Below are 10,091 nucleotides of genomic sequence, written 5' to 3'. Positions count from 1 at the left end.
CATCGCTCGCCCTGGTCCGAGCTGCCGAAGTTGGACGCATCAAAACCGCTGGCTTTGGCGGCCGATGACTCATAGTGGGCCACGCTATGTTCTCATCACTTGAGATGCCGGAGTCTGACATGATGTCAGGGCACCCACTATCGGCAGAATATATTTCGGATGCTGAATTGGCACTGGGCTGCGGTTGGGAACCCTCAGTGGAGTTATCGTCGTTAATACTCTAAGCACGACGCCCGTTGGTCCCACCTGCTACACGCTCTAACAGTCGACGCGGCTTTTGCCGTTTCTTCATTGGTTTCTTGCCCCTAGTCCGCAGCTTAGGCTGGCGGAAACCAAGCAAAAGCTTGACCTGTTAACTCAAGGGAACGTTTGTGTCCTTGAGCCACGACCACTTAATGGCGGACTGGGGTACTAAAACTAACTTATCCTCTCGCCACACGAGTGCCCAGCGCGAATGACGCATCTGGTCATACCTAATGAGTATGTCACAACCTATTGGTATGTCCTCTACAACATAGAAAGGGTGGCCTTCTACTAGCGCATACGACCCTCCAAGGATGATCATATACGCCTCTAATTCATCCCACGGCACCGAATACTTGGAAGATAACGTTCCCATGCCGTCAATACCTTCTAATGTTGGCCCTACATACCTGTCTCTGGCCGCCACACCGAGCTTATCAAGCCTACGATTCGTAACGAGGTTGAATGTACAACCAGAATTTGCATACGCCACGTGTGCACAGCGCCAACAACCACAGGACCCCCGCCCCATTTCACTTGCGACGCGGCTTCTTCTTCAATGCCGCCCCTGCTGAACCCTCCATATCTGGGGCAGTCTTCCGCCGTGTGGTTAGTATCATGGCAGACCGTGCAATAAAGCTCTTCTTCAGACTCTGAAGATTCGAAATATGCACGATTGCCCCCACGACTCCCTCGCTTCTTATCACGCCCACGCTCACGACTATGCGAGCGCGAGTGATATCTCTCACGCTTCTGGTGTCTACCCGAACCCTCGATCCGATTCAGCATCATCTAATTCCGAATGGCAACCACGTCTCTTCCAGGGCTTAGAATAACGCCCATCCTTATCTTTGCTATGATACTTCTCCGGAGTACGCTCTAGAGGCGACCTCGACCGAGACGTCGAACGCCTACCACCACTGCGGTCGTCGTTCATGTTCTTTTTCCGGTCTTGACGAGACTTTTTAATGATATAGTCCAGCTGCGCCTGCCACTACTGCTTCTGGGAGAGGAACTGCTGCTGCTTACCACCGCCCCCTTTTCCATTCTTAACACCTGTCGCCGCCACCGTTAGCAGTTTGCTGACCATTTCCGTTTTTCGGGCGCTGCGACCGCTGGCTACCCTTGCGGGCATTGACATTAGTGCCCACACCATCTTCTATTTTGACAAAGTCAAATAAAGATGTACTATAGAGTGCCCAAGACTGTTGGAGCCAATTGAGCAAGCGCGATGGGCCTTGCTCAGCAAAGCCAGCACAGAGAGAACATGCTGAGTAATTTTAAAGATAAGCGAAAACAGTAACTCCACAGTTACAATCTGTTCATTGACTTCGATTACAACTTTCTCTAATAGCGCAGGCTCAGCAATAGCCTGCGCTAACAAAAACTTACTTATATTGTCGTTGACCATCGCAAGTGCTGCATAAGCTTTGTTTGATCCATTTCGGAGCACCATACAGAATCGAGATACCTTCTCGTGCATCCCTGTCGGCAGACGAAGAACTGCTAAATCGACGGCTCGCGACGCCCTAGATGATAAAGGGACCCCATCCAACGATCTCGATGAGGACGTGGATGAACTGGCCGTTGTCGATCCTTTTGCTGAAGAGCCCGAGGTACTCGCTGCTTCCATACGCTCCGCATAACAGCGATGCGAGTTTGCTTTTAAACAAACATACACTGTCTGCATTTATCGATATAAACTATTTCACTATTTTGCGTAGATGGGTCTGAGAATGTTGGAGACGTAGAGGAACGAGCTGATATCGAATACCCCGAAATAAACGAGAACCACAGTACAAGTATGCCTCTCGATTTATTTGACGCTTTAGTTAACCATGTACCTAACTAATTGAATCATCCGTATTACTAGTATATATATATATGTCCAAGCTTTCAACGTCACTTGTTGCATGGCAACAAAAGTGTCGATTTTTACGCATGGATGGCAACAATCAGCCGTGCGATGGCATCGCCTGCCTTCACCAATCTTGGTGACGAGCAAGGGGAAGCAAAAGAGCAGATGTTCAGCTTATATTTCGGTCCAGAACTCTATAGTCTGATTCAACGGAGTATGTTACCGGGCATGCAAGGTAACCACGTGTGGTTGATCGCGATGGCGACTTTGCATGCCGGTGAATGGCGCCATTTGAAGAAAAATGCCTCTCATTTAGCGGTAGCGGCTTTTGCACGGCGTTGCGGAAAGATCCGCAGGTTACGGTGCACGCCTTAGAAGAACTTCTTACGTACATGGCTGCTAGGGCGTTGTTAAAGGTTTTCCTTGACGAGTCGTGTGATGCATAGACTGCCGCGGTGACAGAAGAATTTTCGGCGGAAAAATTTCGTCGCATCTCTTAGAGACACGGTGCTGGCGCAGAACGAGATCTTCTTATGAAAGCCAAGTGCTACCTCTCTCTTGCGTAGTGATCTGGAGGCACGCAATTCTAGTGGGGAGGTGGCAACAGCTCACGATCGCGCGGCTGTATTTTTAGCTGAGCAACGGGGTGTAGAACTGCATACGCCATCAGATGGTGGGCGCCAGATGTTTCAGCAGTTCCAGAGCCCGCAACCATTTCGAGACCTGTAGGGCGTCCTAACCCTAGTGCGACTCAGCCAGATTCCCGAACGGCAGGATCAGCAACAAGTGGTGGAAATGTCCCACAGACGGATGCTGAGAAGGCGCAATGGGCGCAGTCTCAGCAGGATGAGGTCTTGCGGCAACACGCGCGCGAGGAGGCACGTCGAGTAATGGCAGAGGAAGCCCGCCGTTACTATGCAGAGCGTGTAGAAGGTGCAGCCAGTACATCCGGTTCTTCGACGAAAGGTTCTACGACGGCCGGTTCACCAACTTCCTCATCTCACTCGTTAGATGGGGTCCCTTTGGCGTCTCAGGCATCGCGAGCCATTGACTTAGCAGTGCTTCGGCTGCTAGCGGGAATGCATGAGAAGGTGTCTCGGGTTTGTATGGTACTCAGGAATGGATCCAATAAGGCGTACGCAGCGTTGGCGATGGTCAACGATAATATCAGTAATTTTTTGTTCGCGTAGGCAATTGCTGAGCCTGCGCTATTAGCAAAGGTGGTGCTCGAGGTGAATGAGCAGATTGCTTCTGGGGAATTGTTGATCTCGCTCATCTTTCGCAATACACAACATGTTCTGTCTGTGGCTGGCTTTGCTGAGCAATGTCCACCGCGCTTGCTCAGCTGGTTACAACAGTCTTGGGCGCTTTGTGGCCCATCTTTGTTCGACTTGTTAAGATTGAGGATGGCGTCAGTGCCAAGGTTAAGGCCCGAACAGGCAACCAACAACCCAAGAACCCGCAGAATGGCGGTGGCCAGCAAGCGGGTAGTGGCGGCAACCAAGGAGGCCGTAATGAGAAAGGAGGAGGTGGTCAACAACAACTGTCTATTTCCCAGAAGCAGCAGTTGCAAGCGCAGCTGAATTACATAATCAAGAAGGCCCGGCTTGATCGCAAGAAGAACTCGGATGGCGACCGCCATGGTAATCGGCGTTCGACGTCTAGATCGAGGTCGCCTCGTGAGCGAACCCCTGAACGGTATCATCGCAAGGATAAGGATGGGCGTTATGCTATTACGGAGAAAACCCCTAAAACCCATGGTGTGATGCATTCAAATTCAATGCATTTTAGGCCAAAAACGTTTATGAATTGGTCGACAGTCAAATGTGGCCTACATCTTGTTTGTGAAGCGACTTGGTTTTCCTTGGTTGTGTTGTTTGGAGGAAACTTTTTGTAGCCATTAATGACGAAGTCTGCACTAATAATATCTAAGGATGTGTTGAATACATTGAACAAACTTTCTAGATTCTCATCAAGTGGAACATTTTCAATGGAAGAACCTAGAGGTCGACCGTTCAAAAAGATACTACCTAGCAGCCAGCACTCTTTGCTGAGATCCATTTTGCACAAGTATTTTTAGTCGTAGACAACGTTAAACCACATAGCATGCAGAAATACCCACTTCTTAAAATGGGCGGGCTTTGATGAAAAAAATTAGGTCTTTTGATGACCCTCCTTGAGTATATATGAGACCCCCCAGACATATGTAAGAGAAAAGAGAAAATACTCCTTCCTCCTACTCGATTTTTTGAAATTTCGACCGGAAACATTTTTTGTTTTGGAACCGCCTAAAACCTAGAAGCAACGTGGTTGGCATTCGGAGTCAGGAGAGGATGATTCGCGTCGGGGGCGTGCGCACTCGCGGTCTAGTAAGGACCATAAGGGTTCAAGAGACAGCTCACGTCCCCATAGTCGTGAACGGGGGCGTGGTAAGAGTAGAGGAAGTCGTAGTAGCAGACAGGCGTATTCCGAGTCATCAGAGTCGGAAGGTGGTATGTATTGTACAGTTACTCACGGTACGGACCATACGGCAGAGGATTGTCCAAAGTATGGAGGTTCAGCGGGCGCAGCTTCACAGAAGAAGTCGCGTTGTAAGTGAAATGGTGCGGTAATTCTGGCAATTGTTGGTGCTGTTTACACGTGGGTGTATGCGGATTCGGGTTGTACTTTCAACTTAGTAACGAATCGCATGCTTAATCAGCTCGGTGTGACGGCCAGGAGCAAATATGCCGGACCACCATTAGAAGGTATTGATAGTATGGGGATTCTGTCACCCAATTTTTCTGTGCCGTGAGATGACCTAGAAGCGTACTTGGTTATTTTTGGAGGGGCGTATGCGTTGGCCGAGGGATGCCCTTTTTATGCTGTGGATAATATTCCCATGGGTTGTGATATACTCATTGGGTATGACCAAATGCGACATTCGAAATGGGCGCTCATGTGGCGAGCCGATTCTGGTGCCTCAGTCAGCGATTAAGTGGTCGTGGCTCAAGGATACGAAGGTCCCTTTGAGTCCACAGGTGAAGTTGTTACTTGGTTTCCGCCAACCGAAACCTCGGGTGCAAGGTAGGAAGGCAATGAAGAAGCGACATAAGTCGCGGCGTCCTCTGGAGCCTGTGGCTGGTGGAGTGAGCGAGCGTGATGAGACCGCGGTGTTTGTAGCCGAGGACTCTGACTCGCAATCTAGTGCGGTAAGTTCGGCGTCCGCCGAGACTTCTAAGGACGATGACTGTCCTGACATTATGTCGGATTCCGATGTCTCCGGTGATGAGACTACATCGCCCGCCGAAACCGGCGTCTTTAAGGCGGTCGGTTGCGGGGTTGCGGGTAGCGTCAAGCGATGACAGTAGTGAACAGTTTTGTTGGCGCTTATTGTCCGATTCATCTGAGGATGAGGTCTCGGACCATATCTCAGTAGCCTTGAGCCGGCCTAGAGCGCATAACAAGCGTCCCTATCCGACCAAGAAGTTGAAGACGGCAGCTCGTGATACGCATGTTTTACATAACTTATTTTCGATTAATACGCAGGTGACGAATGTAAGACTTAAGTTTACCATGGCAAAACCTCCGACCGGTTCTGGCAGTAGGGTACCCGCTAGTGGGCTTACTGCAACTGATGAAAAGACGGAGACTCAAGATCGGCGTATCATGAGATCACCGCAGGCGGTGGCTAGTGGACCTAAGTCCTCTATGACCCCGTCTCCGACTAGCTCACCCGGGGTGGCCTCCACAGGGGGTGCCTCAGGCGTTGAAGCCCAGGATCTTCGTGCCCTGCTGCTAGCAAGAGCAGCGCAGCGGCGAGAGAAGCGTGATAGGCATACTCCGCTGGAGACGATCCCTGCAAAGGTACTACCACAGGCCAAGGATGTGGAAGGTGTTTTCCTTCCTCGGTTGCCGGACTTGGCCAACAGAATTGACCTCCCGAACCGCGCTTTGGATGACCTCAATAGGCCTGAAATCGAGGATTGTGATCGTCGAGCGAAAAAATGCCTTGAATTTGACCGCTCGGGAATGCAGTAATTGGCGAAGGAGGCCAATAGGTCTGACGCGGAGCTTACTCGACTTGAAGCTCTCATTGAAGGGCGGGCATATGACAAGCAGAAGCACAGATTCATGCGTGTTGACCCTATCAAGCTTTACTCGATTGCGGGTGAACCCCCGGCTCCGGTCCAAATTCAGGAGAATTTGTCTCTCGACCACCCGGAGATGGTAGCGATGAAAGGCAAGATTGATGATCTCGTCAAGCAGAGCATCATTGCGAAACAGGAGGACGAGGAAGTCCTCTGGTCTGCGAAGTCCTTGATGGTCCCCAAGAATCCCAGAGTTACTCCACAAACCAAGGATGACTGGCGGTACTGCACCAACGTTGCTAAATGGAAAGCGAAGTTGAAACAGGAGCCTTTTAACATCCCCATTGAGGGTGAGATGTTTGGGCACGTGGCGGGCAAGCCGTGGGTTTCGTTGGTTGACCGTGGGAACGGCTTCAACCAGCTTCCGCTTGAGAAATAGAGTCAGGATATTCTGACATTCTGGACTCCGTAGGGTCGGTATAAGTACCTAGGTTCACCGTTTGGCATTACAGAAGCGTCGTGGCGTTTTCAGGAGACTTTGGATCGTCTGTTTGATGGGCTACAGGGTATCAAGTGGTATATCGATGATATAGTAATCTCATCAGTGGATGCGTCGGAGCACTTGGATCACCTTGTCGCATTTTTGAACGATGGTCTATCCAAGGCGCGCATTGGATATAACAAGCGACCAGTGAAGATTTTAGGGCGCTGGTGCAATCATCAGAGCGTCACTATTTCGGCTGATCGTCTAGAAGCATTGCTAGAAGTGGACCGGCCAGATAATCAGGATCGTGCGCGGTCTTGGTACCATACGGTGGCATTTGGCAACGTTATATTGACGGTTTCTTCAAAGTCCTGAAATATATATCAGCCCTTCTATAGGATGGCGTTCGTTTCAAGTGGGGCGCTGACCAGCAGGCCGCTTTTGATTTAATCAATGAGCGCCTGAAGACTTGTGCGGTGCTCGCTACGCCGGAACCAGGTGAGCGGTTGTACCAGTTCGCTGACGCCTGTGAACACATAGGTTTCGGCGGGGCGATTTATGTACTCCGGAATGGGGAACTTTGGCCGGTGGCCCACTTTTCTCCAAGGTTCTCGCCGGCTCAGCTGAATTACCATGTCACCGATAAAGAATGGCTGGCGCAGTTGTATGGCCCCTGTAAGCATTGGGCGGTGTTTGGTAACTCTCACTACCCCATTACAATCTTTACGGATCACCAGGCTCTTTTGACCTTGTGGCACAGGGAGTTTTTCGCTGATGACTCCCACGGTCGGCGGCAGGCGCGATGGCAAGATGTATGCCGTGATCGGGACGTTTACCTTTTAAACGTCCGAGGCAAGGATAATGGTACGGCAGACATGCTCAGTCGTCTTACGGCCACAGTTGATCCATGGATGGACACTGTTGGGACCCAGACTGCCAGTCCCAGGCGTCGGGTAACGTGGCGCTATCCTGTGGCCCGGCAAGGCCCCACTCAGAGTAGTGAGTATATGACCAACAAGAAGTATTTGAATGTCGCTGAGAAGGCTTGGGGTCCACATACTCATGACGGTTTCGCTCTTCCTGGCAACAATCATTTGCCGAATTATTTTTCCCCTTCCTTAAAAGGTTGTGCCTTCTCCAAGCTCTGGACGTTTCTAAACTTGTGGGTAAATTGTCCGTGGGTTGCGTCTTGGCCAAGGTTATTGCAGACGAGGCAGACATAACCCTGATATGCCCGTATCTCCCTAATGCCTCTTGGTTCAAGCCAATGTTGTCGTTATTGTCACGGGAGCCCATTATTATTCCCCACGGAGAAAGGTGTCTTTTTCCGGTATGGGCATGAAGAGATGCCATCCCCTCGCGGTGGCCCAACGTTGGTGTGCAGGCTTTCCGCCAAGGGTGCTAAATTCCTACTTAAAAATGATTTCTGGCGCCAGTTTGACGCATTTGTCCCAGGGGGTGTGGCTGGCGGGGCCGCCCGCTCAGTTCTCCGGACTAGCCTACGTACGATGGCTCCTCAACCCACTCCAGTAGAGTTGACTTCGCTGGAGCGTAAGGCTGCACAGGCCACAGAACCCAAGCGCCGGAAGCCTGACCGGCGTGCACGAGCTAGTACCCGGCAGGAGCAGGTCCAAGCAGCTGTGCAACGTGACTTGCCCAAGTCTAAACGAGAAGTTGAGGTGGCGGTCAAACGCGCCATGGAGGGTCCCTCTTCGTACAGAATTCGGGGCTTTGCTTTGTCTTGGCCGGAAGTCCATAATGTTATTGCGGCTACACACAAGGTGTACATGCACGCAGGTACCGACAAGCTGGTCGGTAAGCTGTACACTCTAAATGGTAAGCTGTACACTCATTAATCAGGGTGGTCAAGCGTCCCTGCCACCGATGTCAGCTTCGCGCTTCACATGGCACGCAAGAGCTCGGCCTACTTCAGCAACCGAAACGTGTTCGGGGATTGTTTGACCATTTTTGCGCAATTGCCTAAGACGTCTGCCGATTATACACATCTTCTGCTAGTGATTGACAGAGCTACTTCTATGGTGCTCGTGAAGCCGTCGCGGTCGAAGAGTGCTCGTAAGGCCATTAAGTTCCTTAATGAGGTGGTCCGCCCATGGGGCCAGGACAATGCAGTGTCAGTCATTCGTGACAGACGGGCGCCGGAGCCTTAGCGTAAGGCAACTAACTTGTACTGTATAGACGTGCCGGCGTTTGTTGTAGGTGATTGGGTTCGGTACAGGGTGTATGGGAAGCTGCATACTCTGGTTACACGCTATGCTGGGCTAGCTCAGATTGAAGAAATGATTCCGTTTTTACGACACAAGGATCAGATGCGCTAGGGGACATTCGACCTTGCATGTTGGGTGAGCGTAAGGCATATGTTTCAGGGATTGTTATACCGCCTCCGGAGATACAGCAGGCGGATAGACATAGGCCGCATGGAAATCATGAGTTCTGACTGTTTATCGTCTTGAGATTGGTCATCGGTTACGGCGTACGAAGTCTGCTGGGATTTGGGCTCATACGAAGAGTTCTGCTTGGGGCAGATGGGAAGGTCTTGTGATACAGATAACGTTGCTCCTGGCATGACATTTGAGTCGCCTCCGTTCAAACGGATATACTTGCATGAGGATCATGAGACGATTCTTCCAAGAAGTTCCCACTGCAGCAGCCTTGTGACTTGTATCGTACGCACATAGTCAACTGCTTGCGATCTTCGCGGGAAGCAACATATCGCAACAAGACGGTGCAGGCCTGGGGTATGCTTCCGTTGACGTTGGATGGGACGGAGATTCCGCGACGATAGCTTGGCGGCGTAGTTTAGTTGTGCGGCGTAGTTTAGACGTGTAGGCTGGAACTTCACCTTGCTGGGGTTCAGGGGAAGACTACGACACCATACCCCTATGGACATATTTCATTATTGCACGTAGGCACACTGGAGAATAAGACCACCCAACAACATGTGTGAGGTCCAATTGTAAAGATGAGTCATGTAGGGACGTGGGTGTGAGCAACCTCTAATGCATGAGGGGTTCACTTTGGAATGCAATGTAAGAATTGTGTGTCATGTGATGCGGGTTTTATGCATGTCAGTTGTTGGTGCATATATACCAAGAGAACCTGAAAACAAACTGAGTGATGGCGTTAGCGGTAAAAGACTAAAAGTAGTATAAAAGAGTAGATAGCCAGTGACGGGCTGCAGAGGAGACCGGGAACTGGCGGACAAATAAGTATTCTGTGTCAGCACCCAGAGGGGACTGATGGTAGACAGAACTACTGATTATGAGTGTATAAAAGATTATGAGATGATCAGTCTTCATAATCTTGTAAGCTATTACACTAGTTTGATGCTCTAAACTATTCGTGAACAAAATAAGATAATATATATATATATATATATATATATATATGTATAATACACACACACACACACACACAC

The 10,091-nt window shown here is 50.3% G+C and overlaps 3 protein-coding genes across 3 annotated transcripts; 1 reads left to right on the top strand and 2 right to left on the bottom strand.

Moving 5' to 3' along the window:
* Nucleotides 1-653: 653 nt before the first annotated feature.
* On the bottom strand, nucleotides 654-1,035 carry SARC_11090 (hypothetical protein; the record flags this gene model as incomplete). The annotated part of the gene is made up of 1 exon (XM_014294837.1): nucleotides 654-1,035. A coding segment is annotated over one exon (382 nt), but the record flags the coding sequence as incomplete, so codon positions are not given.
* Nucleotides 1,036-1,237: 202 nt separating this feature from the next.
* On the bottom strand, nucleotides 1,238-1,876 carry SARC_11089 (hypothetical protein; the record flags this gene model as incomplete). Its single annotated transcript, XM_014294836.1, has 2 exons — nucleotides 1,238-1,402; nucleotides 1,433-1,876. The coding sequence occupies 2 exons, from the start codon at nucleotides 1,874-1,876 to the stop codon at nucleotides 1,238-1,240; spliced, it is 609 nt and encodes a 202-aa protein (XP_014150311.1).
* Nucleotides 1,877-2,209: 333 nt separating this feature from the next.
* SARC_11088 (hypothetical protein) lies at nucleotides 2,210-4,700 on the top strand (the record flags this gene model as incomplete). Its single annotated transcript, XM_014294835.1, has 4 exons — nucleotides 2,210-2,336; nucleotides 2,876-3,201; nucleotides 3,447-3,861; nucleotides 4,429-4,700. The coding sequence occupies 4 exons, from the start codon at nucleotides 2,210-2,212 to the stop codon at nucleotides 4,698-4,700; spliced, it is 1,140 nt and encodes a 379-aa protein (XP_014150310.1).
* Nucleotides 4,701-10,091: the final 5,391 nt, after the last annotated feature.

Source organism: Sphaeroforma arctica (genome assembly GCF_001186125.1).
Source record: "Sphaeroforma arctica JP610 unplaced genomic scaffold supercont1.1522, whole genome shotgun sequence".
In the NCBI taxonomy this organism is placed as follows: Eukaryota; class Ichthyosporea; order Ichthyophonida; genus Sphaeroforma; species Sphaeroforma arctica.
The sequence above is the reverse complement of the archived record's forward strand: the minus strand, read 5'-3'. Positions and strand labels throughout refer to the sequence as shown.